General features: G+C 38.6%; 2 protein-coding genes across 4 annotated transcripts; one reads left to right on the top strand and one right to left on the bottom strand.

Moving 5' to 3' along the window:
- Positions 1 to 3,294: 3,294 nt before the first annotated feature.
- LOC129240247 (lon protease homolog, mitochondrial) lies at positions 3,295 to 9,446 on the top strand. Of its 2 annotated transcripts, none has more exons than XM_054875924.1 (11): positions 3,295 to 3,793; positions 3,901 to 4,159; positions 4,511 to 4,895; positions 4,966 to 5,095; positions 5,156 to 5,460; positions 5,535 to 5,764; positions 5,824 to 6,016; positions 7,976 to 8,339; positions 8,400 to 8,758; positions 8,824 to 9,013; positions 9,077 to 9,446. In XM_054875924.1, exons 1-11 carry the CDS (start codon positions 3,431 to 3,433, stop codon positions 9,221 to 9,223), a joined length of 2,925 nt encoding a protein of 974 aa, XP_054731899.1. In that variant the 5' UTR covers positions 3,295 to 3,430; the 3' UTR covers positions 9,224 to 9,446. The 2 variants fall into 2 exon arrangements, with proteins under 2 accessions (XP_054731899.1, XP_054731900.1); XM_054875925.1 differs by having other exon boundaries at positions 3,298 to 3,793; positions 4,565 to 4,895.
- LOC129240248 (proclotting enzyme) lies at positions 9,349 to 20,129 on the bottom strand. Of its 2 annotated transcripts, none has more exons than XM_054875926.1 (6): positions 19,985 to 20,129; positions 17,502 to 17,590; positions 13,039 to 13,202; positions 12,754 to 12,890; positions 12,091 to 12,676; positions 9,349 to 9,714 (listed from the first exon to the last, which is right to left on the bottom strand). In XM_054875926.1, the coding sequence occupies exons 2-6, from the start codon at positions 17,584 to 17,586 to the stop codon at positions 9,442 to 9,444; spliced, it is 1,245 nt and encodes a 414-aa protein (XP_054731901.1). In that variant the 5' UTR covers positions 17,587 to 17,590; positions 19,985 to 20,129; the 3' UTR covers positions 9,349 to 9,441. The 2 variants fall into 2 exon arrangements, with proteins under 2 accessions (XP_054731901.1, XP_054731902.1); XM_054875927.1 differs by having other exon boundaries at positions 19,994 to 20,129.
- Between the last annotated feature and the right edge of the window lie 799 nt (positions 20,130 to 20,928).

Below are 20,928 nucleotides of genomic sequence, written 5' to 3'. Positions count from 1 at the left end.
TTTCGTTTCATTTGGTCACTTATAATCTTTTAAGTGCTACTGTAGTTGAGTATTTTATGTTTCAGATTTTTTACAAAATATTTATATAGACTATTTAATTTTTTTCTACACGCTCCTGATTTGTCTTCCTTTGTTTTGAAAGGTCGCAACATTTCTTTTTTTCATTTGAATTATTATTTGAATTTATAAAGAATTATCGGCCAGTGAATTCGCATAAATATATGTTTAGACTTTTAAAAGCATATACATACATATGTATACTACCATGTATGTAAGTATTTATGTATACAGTCCCAACAACCACCATTAATTGCCGATGACTATTTTATTTCCTTCTAACATACTTTCATCGGCGCCAAGCAAGATCATAAAAATTTATAAACATTCAGCGAATAGTAAAGCTGCGGGACAAAGAAATACGAAGCAAACAAAAAACAAACGATCTTGCAAAGTTAAAAAATAGTAAATGTGTGTCTTGTTGTTATTCCAGAACATAATGAATTAACGAATTAGTAAAATACACGTGCTCATGCGTAGCCTTAATTTTTGCAAGCGTGAACGTGCGTCAGCTATATTTTTAAGTCAATCACATAATTTTCGCATGCATACAGATATATTTTGAACCAAATTTTGCGTGTCAACTAGGAGTGCCAATCACGGAATAGCGCGATCTCGGTGTTTTTAGTACCAAAAATTCCCGACTTTCCGAGTTATTTAATTATTTTTTCAGTTTAAAGTAACAATTGTTACAAATTATCAAGTTTTGCTGTTCATGTTTTTAAAAAACTTGCAAAGTAGGGGAAAGTGAGAGAACAAAATGGCATTTCATATTGAGGGGAAGTTGCAAGTTTTTACTGCAAACTTTAAGTGAGAAAAACAGCTGATGGCAAAGTAAAAATAAGCACGAATTCATTTTTGGGAATTGAGTCAAAGTTCTAATTTAAATAAAAATAGTGCTTAAAATGGAGAATGTAAGTAAATATGTTTTAGATAAAATTTATTTCAAGTCGTATATTAAACAGTAATCGACCAATGATATAGGGGTATGTACTTCTGCCTAAAGTCTCCGGCCACCGTTGCTGCAGTTTCCGAAATACAAATCGAAAGCATTAAAGGCATATTTTGTTTTTTAATGCTTCTACTTTTTGGTTATTAACTAATTTGGCAATATAGACGGAAGCAACATTGCCATTGCTAATGGAATATTCTTCATGTGACAACGATGATGAAATGGAACAAATTATTGTGGACAAAGTAAAACCATGTGATGCTAAGCTCGTGGTTTTGCATTTTATTTGCTTAATTTTTTTTAAATTTAACACGAGGTAGCTTAACTGAAGATTTTTTACTTTTAGTAATTTTTCCCGCCAAAACAGCTGTTCGTTGCTGGTTTTGCGTACACGTTGTTTGATATTTTTCTCTTTGACCGGAAATTAAGCTACTGGCGACTTACTGGATAATTTGTACATGAACAAACCTATTTTAATCGGTTTCTTATCTTTTCGAACACAACCAATTTCGATTGTCGAAACAGTTGTTCTGCTCATAACTAGAAAAATATGTGTTTGACATTTTACTTATATTTGCAACAAAAAACTATCATAATAACTGTAATGGCGTAGGAAATTTTCGAAACGTTAAACGAAAACTATTAAGGGACTACAGCAATGAAGTGGAGGTGGCTGGCGGAATCAGCGTAAGCATATTTTTTAATGCTTGTTTTTAACTAATCATGCTTCGTAGCCCAATATCTTAGACTTGGTGAAAATATTATCAAAATGTTAGTATTGAGCGAATATATAACTAATTTCATTTTGAAAATGGGTCTTGGGTCTTGTTTAAGGTGTTATATACAGTTAAAATAAATAGAAAAATCGATTTTTTTGTTTTTTTTTTCTTAATGTACATACATATATTTAAGAATACACATAGAAAATTTAATATCCGGTGAATATTTTTGAAGTTACACGAAAATTTGAAAAGGCGTTTTTATCCTATGTAAAGTGCTCTTCAAACTTTAAACGCGTTTTTCTCAAATTGGTGTTTTCAAACTCGGTGACCAACATTAATCGAAACGGCTAAACCGATTAGTCTTAAATTTTGAAACGATCTTCTTAAATCTAATCGAAGATTTTTTCTCACCGATAAATATTTTTTTTAACAATTGAAATTTTGTTCAAAAATAACATTATATACAACATTAACATTATATATATATATATAATTGGCGCGTATACCCTTTTTTGGTGTTTGGCCGAGCTCCTCCTCCTATTTGTTGTGTGCGTCTTGATGTTGTTCCACAAATGGAAAGGCCTATAGTTTCAAGCCGACTCCGAACGGCAGATATTTTTATGAGGAGCCTTTTTCATGGCAGAAATACACTCGGAAGTTTGCCTGCCGAGGAGCGACCGCTATTAGAAAAATGTTTTTCTTAATTTTGGTGTTTCACCGAGATTCGAACCTACGTTCTCTCTGCGAATTCCGAATTGTAGTCACGCACCAAACCATTCGGCTACGGCGGCCGCCGTACATCTGTTTGATTTTTTTAATTTCAGAGGATCCACTTCTGAGATATAGTGGTCACCGCAAAACGTCTGTTTTGAGAGGAGCTCCCGGAGATCAGCTGTAGTTCCTTTCCGAATAAATATTTTTACTAATACTAATTCTTAAAATACAATTGAAAGATAACGTAATATGTGTAAACATTTTGAAAGCAATAAATTTAAAAGTTTTTTCAGAAAAAATTCTGGAAAATTCGCTTTTTTTCGCCCTTCTAACTGTATATAAGTAAATTATAAATTTTTCTTTCACCTGATTCACCTATTTATAGAATAAATAACCTCATAACCTAACCAATTTTCAGTCACGCGAACCACGAGGAGGATTTATTAATTTGAATTAATAAGACCAACTGATATATTCGTTGTTTTGCGTTTCAGCTCTGACTCAACCTAAATAAATAATAAATTCACTTCAAATGCTCTATACTGTTTTCCCACTATTGCGGGCGAACTTTTATATGAGCCATCACTGTACGATGACTCAACTAACTAAACATAGCTCCACTTTTCCTTCTACGGTTATTTCATCTTCAACTTTTCTGTGTCAAAAAGTTTTCTACAAAGCTGTTTTATTAATATTTAAGCCATTTTTTGGCTTAATATTTCTCCTTTACATTTTTTATTCTACATATTATGCAAAATATCTTCCGAAACATAACTTCGTTATTGCGTCAGCAAGTGTTCACTAAACGAAGCTCTCCATATGACTTCCCGCAGAACTTATTTCTCGTCGTTTCTGACATTTCACGCTGACAGATGATAATAAAATTCAGTACTGTCTAATAAGAAATATCGTTTTCGTCTCGGGATATATTTTTATATTTTCGAGTGTAATTTATATTAAAATTTTATAAAATTGTACTCGGAAAATGCTGTCCTCTCTACTGCGACAACGTACAGTCACTCTTAGGGTTGGTAACCTAGTGACACAAAAGCGGCGTGCAGCACAATATTTGACTTATTCAAATCTGCGTTATGGAGTGCTGCAGCGGCGCTTCGACGCTAGTAGCGTGTCCCTTGTACCGCGAGCAATGGCCATAAACTCACGTAACTACTGCACTAATCACAAAAAAGATGAAGAGGAAGATTTGGAAGTTGAATCGGCAGAATACGTGGTGAACAAGGATCCCCAGTTGCCGGCGACAGTGGCGGTGCCGGAAGTGTGGCCGCATTTACCGCTACTGGCGACACGACGTAATCCAGTATTTCCGCGTTTTATGAAAATTTTGGAGGTGCGTTACGACAATAAATCCAAAAAAAAATTAATGTTTTAATATGTTTATTTTTATGTCGTACAAATTTTAGCAAATGTTTGTTATATAATTTTATGTATTTGAAGGTTTCAAATCCGTTGGTAATTGATTTAATACGACGCAAGGTCAAGTTGAATCAACCGTATGTGGGTGTATTTATGAAGAAGGACAATGAGAATGAATCGGAAACTGTCGAAAAACTGGACGATGTATACAATGTGGGTACATTTGCGCAAATACAAGAACTTCAAGATTTGGGCGATAAGCTGCGCATGGTGGTTGTGGCACATAGACGCGTTAAAATAACTGGGCAAATTTTAGAGGACCTGGTCCCAACGACGAAAGGTAAGGCGTAATGAATTAGGGTTCACATCAATTTTTCTATGCAATGAGTGGGAAAGGAAAGTGCAACAAAATACAATTTGGAAATACGGTGCTGCCGCTTCGATAGCGCGTTTATTGCCGATACAAATTTACACTTGTTAATATTTTTTTAACACCGTTAGTATAACATTGTTGATTTCAATTACCCACTCTTTACAAAAATCCCTGAGCCTTAGTGCTCCACCCCATCTATTTTCTCAAAAACCCAGGAACACGCGCTCCCCTTCCACACCTCTCTTTCCTTCCTATTATCTCGTTGCTCTTGTAAAATTATATATAAGAACATATTTCGTCATAATGCTCTCCACTCAGAGAAGAAGACGACAATACATTTTCCACTCTTTAATGTAAAATTGAACATCCCAGCTGAAGAACAACCAAACGATTTGGAACGACGTAAATTAGCACGAAAAATTCGCTCTGGCCGCTTGTCCAAACGCGACGTAAATCAAGGCGCCAAAGTGCCTGCTGAGAAAACAGAAGAAGTTACACCAACAACAACTACAAATGCTGTACCCCCTGCAACAGGCACAACCCAAGTGCCACCAATAACTGGTAACATTCCCCAACCTGTGCTTATGGTCGAAGTGGAAAATGTTAAGCATGAACAGTACAAGCAAACCGAAGAGGTTAAAGCACTCACACAAGAAGTGATAAAAACTATCAGGGATATTATAACAATGAATCCGTTGTACAGGTAAATTAAGATTTAATGAAATTATGTGGCATAAATTATAATATTGCGCATTTATATCTTTGTTACACAGGGAGAGTTTGCAGCAAATGTTGCATCAAAATCAGCGTGTGGTCGATAATCCAGTTTATCTGTGTGATTTAGGTGCATCACTCTCCGCTGCTGAGCCAGAGGAGCTCCAAAAGATCATGGAAGAAATGGAGGTAAGTAACAGCTTAAGAAGATAACTGTAATAAATCATTTAAATGCCGTTCCTATAACAGATACCCAAGCGTTTATTGCTTGCTTTGGCTTTACTGAAAAAAGAGTTGGAGCTTTCGAAGTTACAGCAGAAAATTGGGCGCGAGGTTGAGGAGAAGGTAAAGCAACAGCATCGCAAATATATACTCCAAGAACAGCTTAAAGTGATTAAGAAAGAACTGGGTATAGAAAAAGACGACAAGGATGCGATTGGCGAAAAATACCGCGAAAAGTTGAAAGACAAAACTGTGCCCGAAAACGTAATGGCTGTCATTGATGAAGAATTGAATAAGCTGAATTTCTTGGAGAGTCATAGTTCAGAATTCAAGTGATTATATAGACGCTATACTTAATTTCTTTGAACAATCATATATATATATATTTTTTCTTTTCAACATTTAGTGTTACACGCAACTACTTAGACTGGCTAACTTCACTGCCGTGGGGCGTTACGAGTACGGAGAACTTGAGCTTAGAACAAGCACAGGAAATCTTGGATCATGACCATTATGGCATGGAGGATATCAAGAAACGTATTTTGGAATTTATTGCTGTAAGTCACTTGAAGGGTAGCACTCAGGGCAAAATTCTTTGCTTCCATGGTCCACCGGGTGTGGGCAAAACCAGTATAGGTGTGTAATGCTGTAAAAAAAATGTTAGCACCATATAAGAGATCGTTTTACAATTATAGCGCGCTCCATTGCACGCGCCTTAAATCGGGAATATTTTCGGTTCAGTGTTGGCGGTATGACCGACGTTGCTGAAATCAAAGGACATCGACGTACTTATGTAGGCGCTATGCCCGGCAAACTTATACAATGCCTCAAGAAAACTAAGACTGAGAATCCGTTGGTGCTAATCGATGAAGTGGATAAAATTGGCAAGTGAGTTACTACGGAAATATGAAAAATTTGCTTACTAAATAAATTTTAGCGTCATAGAAATTAAAGGCATTAATATAACTAATAATGCTTACGCGCGTGGGAAATCATCATCCGACAACAAATACTTGTGCAAAAACTGTCAGGCTACTCGTCGGGCGTTTATTTGCTCCCCTCTGCTCCCCTATGCCCTTCTCCAAGTGAGAGCATAATAAATAAAGCGAAAAGTTCATATTTATCTAACACTCAAAATCAAAATATAAATATCTCACAAGGCGCATTCTGTACTTTTGATTGTCAAAGCAAAGTATTGAGAAACTAGAAAACAAATAATGAATTCGCATTATTTCATTCTGAGCTGACCGCCACATAGACACGGCGAAAGAAAAAAAAAAACAACAGTAAGTTTCTTTGTTAACTGTTCTAAATGAAATTTCTGCCCTTAAAATAGAATACAAGAGCGCGTTGACAATACTAAATACTTTAAAAAACAGAAAAGCAGCTCTTAGTTGAAAAAAACGGAACATATGCTTTCCGAGATTAAAGCTATGCGCAAATAAAAATAAATAAATAGTGGAACTTTTACGATTCATGGAAACTTTGCTGGATTGAACCAGTCTATAAATCAGGTGATCGGTATGACGTCTGTAACTCGTTCCTACGACAGTCGATTCTACGTAACCGAAACGACCCGGATTTATATCCGGCCAAGAAATGTCACTTCAGCAGCATTCCTCGTATATGCACGGGGATTGTTTATGCTGCTACAACAACAACAACAACAACAACAACAAAGTCTTTAACTATAGGCCTATTGTCAAGCGGAGCACTATTGCTAAGTTATTCGATCACATAATACAAATGAAGTTATTTGATCATATAAATCAGGTTATATCACATTGCCAGCATGGATTTTTCCCCGGCAGGTCTACCTGCGCTAATCCTCTTTTAGCTACCAATCAAATAATAAATGCGTTTAAAAACTGTGCCCAATTAGACGCAATTTATACAGGCTTTTCGAAAGCCTTTGACAAGGTGGACCACTCAATACTTTTGTATAAGTTGTAACACCATAGGATTAGAGGAAATCTCTTAAAGTTCATCGCCGGTTTCTTAACAGGTAGGAGACTACTAGTGAAAATTGTACCTATTGTGTCTAAAGTCATAGTCATGTATCTGGATCTGCTAAAAGATAATCTAGTACAAAGTGCGGATAAAATGGGCATTCGAGATTCGATATTGTAAAAACTTGGCTTATCAGGAATTGCCCACATCTCGATTAAAAGCTGTTCTGAATCAAAAGGGATACCCCAAGTTTTAGGCGTAATCATGAAATCAAAATATTAATGTGTTTATGTTTTTTGAATACTTTTAATTTAGTGCATCATTTAAGCTGTGACCTCAAAACTGTAACTGAGTTATTTTAATTTGCCATATCTTTCTTATGAAGAAGCATTTTTTGTTATATTTTGTTATTAAATGAAACATGTTATTTAACAATAAAAAAAAATATACGATTTTTTTTATGTAATGGAAATACCATAAAATAAATTTGATATTTAAATAATTTTTTTTGACTGCATCAAAAAAGCTATGAGTCAGTGTAGGTCGCCGTAAATTCCTTGGCTTACAATCAATATTTGTCTCAATAATCTTTGTCTACAATATCATTAATGGAAATATCGATTGTAAGGAGTTATTAAACCAATTTCAAAGCCATATTTCTTGTTATAGTCTAAGAATCAATCATTTATTTAACCTTTCTGATAATACCACTATTTATGCATTTAATGAACCTCTTGTGCGATCTGCGCGATTGTGTAACAATTATTGTAACATCATTAACTTTAATGATAACATCGTAAAATTTAAGCTTGATCTGTTTACCAAATTTAATTAAGTGCATTAGTCTGTAAGAACATTTTCTGTAGACTGAAGTAAATTAATAAATACTACTTCCAGAGGCTACCAAGGTGATCCCAGTTCGGCATTGCTTGAGCTCCTCGACCCCGAGCAAAACGCCAATTTCCTCGATCACTACCTCGATGTGCCCGTGGATTTATCGCACGTACTCTTCATTTGCACAGCAAACGTTATTGATACCATACCCGAGCCTTTGCGTGATCGCATGGAACTGATCGAGATGTCCGGCTACGTCGCCGAGGAAAAAGTGGCCATCGCACGCCAATATTTGATACCACAGGCAATGCGTGATTGTGGCATCACCGGCGATCACATAACCATTAACGATGATGCATTGACGACGCTCATTAAAAGCTATTGTCGCGAGTCGGGTGTGCGAAATCTGCAAAAACACATTGAAAAGGTGCGAAAATATTCAATTTCATCTCAATTCTATTTTCACTAATTTCCTCTATAATTGCAGATTGTACGCAAAGTAGCCTATCGCTTTGTGAAAAAAGAAGGTAACTATTTCACGATCGCGGCCGACAATCTAACAACGTTCCTGGGCAAACATATTTTCTCCTCCGACCGCATGTACGAAGCTACACCACCCGGCGTGGTTATGGGTCTGGCGTGGACCGCTATGGGCGGTTCGTCGTTGTATATTGAAACGGCTGCTCGTAAAACTGGCAAGCTCACAAAGGACGATGATGTCAGTGGTTCAATACACCTGACGGGCAATCTGGGCACTGTTATGAAGGAATCTGCACAAATTGCATTGACTGTGGCACGCAATTACCTGCGCGATATAAAAGCAGATAATACCTTCCTGGAGAAGGGGTATATAACTAAATTATATTTGAAGTACTTCGTTGTAATTAAAAAGCTTATTCGCCCATTTGTAGACACATTCACCTGCACGTACCTGAGGGTGCCACACCCAAAGACGGCCCCAGTGCTGGTGTGACCATTGTGACGGCGCTGATATCATTGGCAACGGATCGTCCAGTACGCCAAAATCTGGCTATGACTGGTGAGGTGTCCCTCAAAGGCAGAGTATTGCCCGTTGGCGGTATTAAAGAGAAAACAATCGCTGTAAGTTGAAGACGAAATTATTTTATTGGCTATATGATTTCAGTTTAAATTTTTTTTTCATAGGCGAAGCGCTCAGGTGTCACCTGCATAATATTACCCGAAGAAAATAAAAAAGATTTCGCTGAATTACCCTCCTACATTACCGATGGCATTGAAGTGCACTTTGCTACCAACTACGAGGATGTGTATAAAATCGCTTTTCCAAATTAGTCCAACCTGAAAGTGTTCTAAGAAACAAAACTTAACACCCGAATGTAACGATAAGTTAATGCTAAGCATTACCTGGATTCACTACTACTTATATAATTAAATTGTAATCATTAAAAAATCTGTAATATGGTTATAGGTTATTAGTATTAAACAAATTTGTATTTAATAAACCGTTTCTGAAACGTGCAAATTAAGTTAGAAAAAGTGCATTAACTGCATTAAATATCAGAATTTTCAAGTATCCAATGCATGTACTGGTTCACGCTCGTGTACATGCCAGGCCGATTGGCTTCTCCGCAACGCACACCCCACGACACAATGCCGACAGTGACCCAGCGACGATTTGGCAGTTGCACTAGCAGTGGACCACCACTATCACCTTGGCAGGAGTCTTGGCCGCCTTCACGCATGCCAGCGCACATCACAGTGTCCGGAATGCGCTCAACCATCGCTTTACGACAATCGGCAAGTTTCCAAATGGGCAGCAACACCTAAAGAAAGTGGCATAAAACAAAGAATTCAAAAATATGATGGCATAACCAAAAAAATCCAACATTCACGAAATGGCTCCCCGATTAGAAGATCGCGTAGACCTATCGAGTACTATAATAATAAACAATTACATATACTTAGTCTTGCCATAAATTCGGTGACAAATTTTACAATGCATGCGGCGAGAAAAATTCGCGCTTAAAAGTTCCGTTATTTTGCTTTTATTCTTATGCATTGTCTACTCATAAATTTCACTCAGTTTCGTGGCAAATTTCGCTTGTTAACAATGGAGTGGGAATGAATCGTGTTTCCCAAACGTCTGAAGTGACAGACAGAGAAAGAAGTGATCGTCCTCGCGTGGTTCGTGCTTCAAGAAAATTACACTCGACAGATGCAAGCAGCTTCTTCGGTGGCATGCGGTCAACTTCCATAAAAATATTATTTTCACAGATGATACAATTTTCACTGTTGAATTAGTTTTTAATAAGCAAAACAATAAAATCTATGCTAAAACTGCTGAAGACGCAAAAAATGTTGGTCCAAGGGTTCAGCGTGGCCACCATCCAGACTCCGTAATGGTTGGGTGGGAAAGAGTGGCTTGTAAATTCGTGACGTCTCTTCATTTCTGCGAAAAAGGAGTTAAGACCGGAGCAAAAGTGTACCAGGAGGATGTCTTAGAAGGCGTGGTGAAGCAATTGAGCAGTACTCTCTTCAAAGGATTTCGATTTTCAATTGATACCGTTTGTTTTTCTTCAATTTTCAACGCCTTCAATTTTCACGTCTCTAGACCAGAAAGGTGCCTTAAGATCCTACTTCTTAATGAATATAGATAATCTATACACTTTAGATATCAACAACCTTCTAAGCTTTGTCTAAAGCTCAGGATGGTTCAATCTGGAGGAGGAAATGTAGCCCAGCCCCAGCGGCTCACAACGGAACCATTTCGTGGTTTAAGTGGCATCGCTGGATCTATGTGCGATGCGGCTGCCAATCCTAACCTAACCTGAACATAACTTTCTGAGAAGAAAGTATTATAATTTCATATCTCTAACGGACTTAACTTGTAACTGAACTTATGGCAGGACTAGTATATATTGGGTTGACAACTAAGTAATTGCGGATTTCACTCATAGAAGACTTCAGTTGAATTTTTAGGTTTGCAGACGTAGTACAAATGTAAAACACATTTTATTATTTGATAATTTGCAATTCAGCTGTCAATCAGTAAAAAAAATTTTTTGATCGGTTGTGTAGTTTTCGTTTAGCGTTCGTTGAAAAATGGAGAATCAAAAGAAGCATTTTCGTCGTATTTTGCTTTTAATTTCTGTAAAGGGAAAACCGCATCGCAAGCTCATAAAAAGTTATGTGCTGTTTATGGTGACGAAGCCTTAAAAGAACGGCAGTGTCAAAATTGGTTTGCCAAATTTCGTTCTGGTGATTTTTCACTCAAAGATGAAAAACGCTCTGGTCGTCCAGTAGAAGTTGATGACGCCCTAATCAATGCAATAATCTATTCGGATCGTCACAGTACAAGACGTGAGATTGCAGAGAAGCTTCATGTATTACATGCATGCATTGAAAATCACTTAAAACCACTTGGCTATGCTCGAAAACTCGATACGTGGGTTCCTCACGAACTGAAAGAAACGAATTTAACGCAACGCATTAACAGCGACGATTTGCTAAAGAAACGCAATGAAAATTATCCATTTTTAGAACGACTGATAACTGACGATGAAAAATGGCTTGTTTGAAACAAAGTCAACCGGAAAAGATCGTGGAGCAGGCCAGGTGAACCAACTCAACCAACATCACAAGCTGATATTCATCAAAAGAAGGTTTTGTCATCGGTTTGGTGGGATTACAAAGGAATTATCTACTTTGAACTCTTACCACCCAACCGAACAACTAATGAAATTAACACTGCAGTGAAGAAAAGCGGCCCGAATTGACAAATCGAACAGGTAATGTATTCCATCATGACAATGCAAGGCCACACACGTCTTTAGCCACTCGGAAAAAATTATTGGAGCTTGGTTGGGATGTTTTGCCACTTCCATCATATAGTCCTGGCCTTGCACCATCTGTTACTTTTTGTTTCGATCTTTACAAAACTCCTTGAATGGTAAAAATTTCAATAATGATGATGATGTCAAATCGTACCTGACTCGGTTTTTTGCTATTGTAATAAAAACCAGAAGTTTTATGAACGTGGAATTATGATGCTGTCTGAAAGATGGCAAGAGGTCATTGATCAAAGTGGGCAATACATTGCAGAATAAAGTTATTTAGTTCCATGAAAAAATTGTCTTTGATTATCGAAAAAAAAACCCATTACCCAGTGCCAACTCAATATTAAATCAGCGTTTGCTCACCTCCATAAGTATGTCCGAATGCGGTCCACCAAATGTTTGCGTACCCCAACCAGTAACCACACCTACTTGTCCCTCCCAAATCTGACCAATAGGCGGCATACAAACCGGCCAGATGTACGTATTAAAGAGTGTGGCGCGATCCAAACGTAGCAGGGCGATGTCATGCTCATATGTCAGCGGATCATAATCGATGTGTATCACCATATTCGCAATACGAAAATCACGCGCGCGTGTCTCGTTAATCAGTAGCGTATTGTACTCGCCCAAGCGCACAAATATGTCATCCTTGCGAAATTCATGCACACAGTGGCCAGCTGTGAGCACGTGACGATCGGTGACAAGTACACCGCCACACCACACATACGGCAAGCCGGGCCGTATCAAAGCGGCCATCCAAGGCCATTCATCCGGTTCGGCCGGCCGTCCGCCCGTAATGCGTGGAAATTGTTTGGTTGTTAGGCCGCAGCCACGTTGTTCGGGCTTGTTAACAATGCGCGCCTCTTCCAGGCCATTCTTATTTACATCGGTAATGATTTGTGGACTGAAACGTGACTCGGTGTTGTCAGTGCAACAAACGCCGATTGATCTTTGAAGAGAGAAAGAGATTTAAATAAATAAATAAATATACTAACGCTAAAAGGGGTAATAAAGAGACATATGTACTTTTGTTCAATAATACACAACTGGGAGATTAAGCGCCAAACATCATTCTTCAGCTCCGGCATGCGACAATAGAGCGGGTGACGACAATGGCCCATCTCGCCCAGCGAAGTGCGGCATTCGCCATAGTCTTTATTTTCCTACACAGATAAAGTAAATTTGATGACTTTGTAAATATGTATGTACAAATATATTTTTATTTTTTGCAAATTTGCAATTCTGCGTATCCCGTTTTCGGCCCTGCACTCTAAACTCCATTTGCGCAACTATTTTATAGCTTGCACTCACTTGAAAAATCACTTGTCGCTTCTTCAATATGTGACGCATTAAATAATCACTGCCGCCGCCAGTACTGTTATATTCGTGGGCACCAGAATGCGCTGCGCTGTATGCATTTTCATTATCGTTACGACCCCATTGAAACTCGTCATTGTCAGGCAATTCGAGTAGATCTATGAAATGACATGAAATATTGAATTAAAGGCAATTAATTGCATTGAATTACGCTGGTTGCGGATATATGGAAAGCGCTTGAAATTTCTAGGTATTTTATATAAAAGTCACGATAATCAATATCTATCTTTATTCAGTTCAAAAGCTCCAATTATAAATAACAGTAATTTAGATCCAGCTTTTCTTGACATAGAGGGCGCATTTAATAACGTTAGCACGAATGCTATCCAACGGGCGTTAATAGACTTAGGGGTGGAAAATTGTATCACCAATTGGATCATCTCTATGCTAGAAACCAGGATCATTAGAGCTAATATGGGTAACATCAACATAACTAAGAGAGTCCACAGGGGTACTCCACAGGGGGGAGTACTATCTCCACTTCTTTGGTTATGTGTGATTAGCAAAATCCGAATAAAACTTAATAGAGGAGGGGTAAAAGAGGTGGCGTACGCTGATGATGTGGTGCTAATGGCATCAGGACTGTGTCCTAATACGATCAGTGGAATCATTCAAAGGGCGTTAGGCGAGCTTAATTCTTGGGCAACAGGCTGTGGCTTAAGTTTAAACCCGCGTAAAACAGAACTCATGCTCTTTACCACCAGATACAAGGTACCAAACTTTACCCTACCAAATATTAATGGACAAACCCTCTCACTTTCACCCAGTGCAAAGTACTTAGGGGTAATTCTGGACTCCAAACTTAGCTGGAAATTAAACGTCGAAGAACGGGTAAGGAAAGCTGAAATTGCTCTATATGCCTGTAAACGTATGCTTGGAAGAAGATGGGGTCTTCAACCTAAGCATACATTATGGTTGTACAAGGCGGTTATACGACCAATTTTATCGTATAGTTCGGTAGTTTGGTGGAAAGCTCTAGGGAGAGATTACAACATCAAATTACTCGGCAGAATACAAAGATCAGCCTGTGCAATAACGGTCGGTGCAATCAGATCATGTCCTAGGGAGGCTCTGAACGCACTGACACACGTTATTCCAATAGACCTACATATTAAGAAGACGGCAACCATGAGTGCATTTAGGTTAAACGAAGCGGGCCGCTGGAAAGAAAACACTTATGGTCATGCCAGTCTACTATTGCGGCAAACTCAGTTAACCTCGGTGAGGACTGACTACATCGTCCCGACGGTAACATTCAATAGGAATTTTGCCACTCTCTTTCCATCTAAGGAAGAGTGGAATAAGGGATTCTCATTAAACAACTTCGACACTACAGTCTATACAGATGGTTCTAAAATGGATTGTGGTGTTGGAGCTGGTATATATTCTCATAGACTTAAAATTGAAAAATCTGTGCGCCTCCCCAATACCTGCAGTGTCTTCCAGGCGGAAGTACTGGCAATTGGGGAAGCTTGTAGGCTACTAATCACAGACTTCTCTTTTAAGAGCAATATCGCTATTCTCTCGGATAGCCAAGCTGCAATCCAGGCACTGGATTCAGCGACTACAACCTCAATGGTGGTGAAACAAAGTAGGAATAGCCTTTCCACCTTGAGCGAAAAACATAATGTTACCTTAATCTGGGTCCCAGGACATCGGAATATTGAAGGTAACGAAAAAGCAGATGAACTGGCAAGAGGGGGATCTGCCATGAATAACGCACTTGCAGAACCGGTATTCACACCATTAGGTGCAGTCAAGAGTACAATCTCCCTAAAATACCTCCGAATGGCGGAGTGTAGATGGAGGGGCCAGACGAAATGCAAAATCAGCAGAACGTTATGGCCCACCTACAACCTTAAACAATCATCAATATTGTTAAACATGAAACGACGGGATGCCTGGAGACTAACGGCAGTCATAACTGGCTTTTCGGAGAACAGGCAGCCAAAATGGGCATCCCTCACAATACATATTGTCACAGTTGTAAACAACCAGAGAAAAAAACAATCTTCCATTTCCTCTGTGAATGCCCTGCCCTATGGAAGGACAGAATGTTAACCCTGGGCAAACCGCTGTTCGAGGAGCTCGAACAACTGTCTGGCTTAGATGTCAACAGCCTAATAAGGTTCCTGAACCGCACAGACTGGGTATAGTCATGCCGTAAATAAAAATTGGTAACGAGGATGTGGCAACAAAATGGTGCGGAAGCGCTAGTTGGATTCAGGATGAATCACCACTCTAACCAACCAACCAACCAACCAGATCCACTAATTGCTGATGACCAGAATCTTTTAGGGTTAAACATTTTAAACATACGAAAAAACTCGATTTTAATTCAAACGGAAATACCGCTTTAACAACTTTATGTGTATTTTCGAACTAATGAGAGCAAAAAAAATTCAACCAAACACTCAGATTACATTTTTATTTAGAATTATTGGAGATTTGCACTTCGACCTCATGGGATTTTGTGCACTCTGCTCATCACAGTGCCACATCCATATGTGTCTGCAGCGACAGCATAGCTGCGCTCAAGGCCTTAGACAGCCCCCCAACCACTTCGAGGGTAGTCGAGTCCTGTAAATCCAGGCTGAACTATGTCGGTAGACATAATAGTATCGCGGGTAACCAGATCTCTGACTCTTCAATCAGAATGGGCTCTGAGGCCCACTTCTTTGGCCCGGAGCCTGTTCTGCCACTCCCTTCTACGGCCATCAAAGCCACGGTTACCAAACGGGTTACTCTAAAACACAAGCGAGCTTGGCAGGCCGAGAGAGGCTACAGATGAGCAAAGCTGATGTTGCCTGTCATGTCCGACCGACTGTCGCAGCTCCTCCTGTCACTAAGCAGATGGGACTGTAGGAGGCTTATTGGACTGATGATAGGCCACTTTATGTGGGCAAAGTACATGGAAAAGGTAGGCATCTCAGACAGTGCGCTCTGTCCAGCATGTGGAGAGGAGAATCAGACGAATCAGGCTTCAGGTCTTTGGCACTGAAGCGACCACCTTGGTTTCTTGCCATCACAAGATCTTATCAGATTTCCTCGCAGATCGAGTAGATTTAAAGAAAATTAAAAAAGGAAATCGAATGCAGGGCAATAGAGTTAATTGTGTCTGAGTGCTGTACTTGCCAGTCTGCTCCGACAGAAACAAAAATCTCATCTACACCCAGTTCCCTTATTAAACTTAAGATAGGCTGGGTTGGGCTGTGTGTACCTGCCTTTCTTCCGACTGCAAATGGCCGAGATGTCTCAACCTTCTTCAGGCTATAGCGCTGCATTTAAGGAAGAAGTGCACTTTTTAAACCTCTTTTGATTTTACCCCCTAATAAAGATTTCGTCTGACGTAGTCCCATAGTTCGGTGCCAGCTAACCTCCCTTAGCTTTAGCTCTTCACTCCTAAGCTTCTCCTTGATGATGTGTTGTTCAACAGCAAGGAAAGACTCGGGTCCTCTCTTGCCAATGCGTCCGCTACTTCGTTCCCAGTTTTACTGCTGTATCCTAGGACCCAAATTAACCAGATGCAATTGTGCGCACCTAACAGATTCAGTTTCTCGATACACTTAAGGACCAGTAAGGACTTAATCTCACATATTAATATAGCTTTGAGTGTCGTCTGATTGTCGCTCAGAATGGCAATTCGCTCACATTCGTGCACATAGACAGATGGCATACACCTCCGCTTAGAAAATGCTTGGGAAAACTATCCATCGGCCCAGAACGCTTGGTTTTGTTGCCAAATACCTGTATTCCACCGCCTTTGACTTTTGGTGTCTTCGAGCCATCTGAGTGCACATTGCAGTGGAAATTTGTGCTTAGCACTACTGAAGTGACAAACCCGGATGATTAGGGTAACGTAGAATCTACTATCTTGGGGACGACTCCTGCTGGAGTTTACTGAATTTCTTTCTACTAAGAGCACAAGCGTGTCGCTATATACTATACATATACATAGGGTGTTCGTATTTTGCCAAGTGTGCTACTGCATTCCACTGGTCTCTAGTCATCAAACGAACGCATCAATATTTACTTGTTCTTACTCCAATATGACTTCCGATTTCACTGTCAGCAAAATTTCTGCGGAGATACTGACTTCGATGAGAAGAATTGACAGTACCACCGAGCTTCATTGGTTAATAATGCTGATATTGCAACAATAAAATAAACAAATCCAATTTAACTCAGCCTCAGTACACTAAAATTTGGTAGTTCTTACGATGAGCCTCAAAAATGAGCTTTCTTCCAAAAATCTTGGTTGTAGTTACAAAAATAAATCTAAGTATAAGAATACACATACACACATGCATGCGTATGTATTTTTGTATTTGCACATGGTGACTTTGAACTTGAACTCGCAATAGTATATATGTACATATATATATTTTTTTTCATACCGATATAATCCTTGGTCGTAGCTCGTATCCAATGCGCTAAGCAGGCGATAAGCAGCAGCAAAAAAGTGGATTTTTGTATTGACATGATGCTGAAAAGAAGTGTTATCAATTTCATTAATACACAAATATCACTAAACATAAAAAAAATTATGTTCGACTTATATGGTTTGAAGAGCAAAAAAATGCAATTTTATCAGAAACAATGTAAGAAGTGTCTAAATTCAAGCGGCACCAAATTAATGTATTTTGTATGGTATTATACCTCCTCCCTTGGGCGTACAGTCACCGTCAGTCAACTTTTGTCCGACCAAGAGAGGTGTCCACTCAAAAGAGGGCAACTTCTTCCGAACTCTGACAAAACGGAGCTGGTGCTATTTACCAGAAAATAAACCTCCACTCTTCAGACTTCGCAAATTAAACAACCACGTTCTTCCGCTTTCATCGGAAGTTATGTATCTTGGAGTGATACTTGACTCCAAACTCCATTGGAAGCTACACATTGAAAATCGAGTAAAGAAGGTCAGTATAGTTTTCTACTCCTGCAAATTTATGTTCGGCAAAAAATTAGGACTCAAGCCACAGGTCGTGCGATTGATGTACAACGTAAGGGTTCTGCCAATTTTAACATATGGATACCTGGTTTACTAGGAAACTCTTCGGAAGGGCTATAATATCACTAAATTGGAGAAAGTACAAAGGACCGGAGCATGTAGAAGTTGCCCCAGCGCTACCCTTAATGTCGTTTTGCACTTACATCCCATTGACTTTTACATTATTTCCATTGCTGCTCAAAGTGCAATGAAGTTAAAGGAGGTTGACCTCTGGAGGCAATTTCTCAAGCGACATGGTAGCATTTTTGGGGAAAAATTGTACCGAAGCTGGGACCCCTGTCTTCACTGACGGCTCCAAGATAGAAACGGGAGTCGGAGCAGCTGTTTTCTCTTCTTAAAATTACCGAATACTGTTAGTGTTTTTCAGGCAAAAGTCATTGCGATTCTGCAGGCATGCAAAATACTTAGGGAGCAAGGAAGATATCAACTTTTTTTCCGATAGACAAGCTGCGATCAAAGATATGACGACGCCATGGTGCACATCCAAACTAGTCAACTCATGTAAGGAGGACATCACGTCTCATGGGTGTGCATGAAAACTTTCTCTGAGTTGCGTTCCAGGACATAGGAATATAGAGGCAAATGAAATTGCTGAAGAGCTTGAAAGGAAGGGGACTGAATCGGTCTTACAGACTTCCTACCCGGTCATCGGCGTCCCCCTGTCTGTTATTAAAAGGGAATTGCGCAGCTTATTTCTCCTTTTTTCTCACGAAAGCGCAGAAGAGAATGAGCTCCATTTCTTCGTGTGGTATTTCGAAAACCCTATGGCCCCAATACAATAAACGGAGGACTCAGAAAGTTCTGGGGACTCCACGTCATTCACTGATAACTGTGTTTACCGGTTATCTGACGATCGGCACACACGCGGAAAGGTTAGGTTTACCATTTAACCCCTTTAAAAGTTGTGGGAACCTTTCAGTGAAGGAGGCTGTTGAGCACCTTCTCTATAAATGTCCGGGATGGGCAGCTGGACGATTAAGGTCACTGGGTGTTCCTTTCTTCGGTGCACCAACTTAAAGCCCACGAATTTTCTCCCTAGCATCAACAGCTCTGGTTAGCTGCGAATATCTGCCAATTAAACGTATGATAATGGTATCAAAACGGCGCTTTAGTGTTACTTGGGGAGTTCCAGAGTGGTGCTTGAACTATTTCACCTACCTATTTAGTACAAGGTGGCGTAGAGCTAATCATACAATTTTTTTTAATAATGTACAAGCCTTTAACCAAAAAAATTATCCGGCCCAAAAATTCTCAAAACATGTTTATTTTTCCGCCAGCAGCGCCCCAATCAAAATGCAATGAAGGTCCATACTTATGAGTACCATTATTACAAGCACTATGACTAGACCTAGCATATGAAATATCATTGAAAACTTGTGTCGTGCTATAAAGTCCGGTTCCGATAGAGCTTAGAAACTTCCATTCGTGTTTATTTACATTTTTTATTAAACTGACTTTTTATTTTATTATTATCGTAGAACTTTTATTATTTTAGTAGATTTAAATTTTTTACTAATCTAAAAACTATTTTTTTTTCAAAACCGCTTTTCTGAAAGGAATTATTATAATATTTACTTTTTTTTATTATCATCATAGAATTTTTATTATTTTAGTATATTTAAATTTTTTATTAATCTAAAAATTCTTTTTCTTCAACAAAGTTTTTCTGAAAAGAATTAATATATAATTGTTTTATTATCATCATAGAATTTTAATTATTTTACTATTACTTTATGTAAATTTCTTAGACATTTTTCCGATGCCAATTTTAACTCAAATTAATAATCATTTCATTGCATTTACATATTTTAGTATATTTTTTAACTTAATTTTTAATTAACTCTTTTTTTTTTTGTTTTTTGCTTGACTTGCCTCACTCACTTCTGCTAGCCGTGAACGTCATAAACCGATCCTACTCTTATTTTTACCACTTTTATGACTACTGTGTGGCGTTTTATTGTTATTTGCGCGCGCCGCCTTGTTAGCAAATCCGTTCAAGCACTCAACACTTCGCCAACTAAATTCGATCAAACTTAGCAGTGATTTTCGAATGCTATGTACGTTACGTACCCGTTCCCTTGCCAGTGTTATTTCGCTTGTTTTATTTTGCGATCGTTATTTCTTCTGTGTTTTTTTCGTTTTTGTACTTCCACTCTTTGCAGCGCTGATTAAAATATTTAATTTCTTATTCGCAACAAAATGCCATACAGATATTGCCTATTGTACATACAAATGCAAACCTATCTACTTGATTTTAATGTTATGCCGGCTACAAGTTGCACTCAGCTGGGATTTCCTTCCATTTATTTGTATTTATTTTTTGCTGGGGGCTTGCGCTGTGATGTGACTGTGTTTTAATTCTTTTCTGGCTATTATTTCTGCTATTATTACTTATGAGTCGATATCATCTTCGCGCTACAGATGATTGCAATAGTAATTGTTTTGCTATGATTTTCCAAATCACCTACAGTGGGGCCTAGTATATATTTATCATTTAATATTTAAATAATTTATACGCTAGGCTTTTGCCTACAATAAAAGAGAATGACTCAGCCGTTACAACTCTCAACACATCAATCAATTCAGCTGTCATCGTAATGCCTATGCTACAAGTTTAAGGCCGCTAAGCGAAAATGATTTTTTGCATTGAATGGCGTGTGACGCCGTCTGAAATCAGAGCTCGCCCAAATTTTGTTCTTTAATTTGCTAACAAAAAAAACTTGCTCAACATGCCGCACTTTGCGTTGAGCCCAACGATGTTGATATGATTTTTAGGAAAAATCGACCACTAAAGCCGTAGCACCAAAAACCAAACC

The sequence above is a fragment of the Anastrepha obliqua genome, chromosome 3 (assembly GCF_027943255.1).
Source record: "Anastrepha obliqua isolate idAnaObli1 chromosome 3, idAnaObli1_1.0, whole genome shotgun sequence".
Classification (NCBI taxonomy): domain Eukaryota; kingdom Metazoa; phylum Arthropoda; class Insecta; order Diptera; family Tephritidae; genus Anastrepha; species Anastrepha obliqua.
This window is presented reverse-complemented; position numbering and strand designations above follow the sequence as displayed.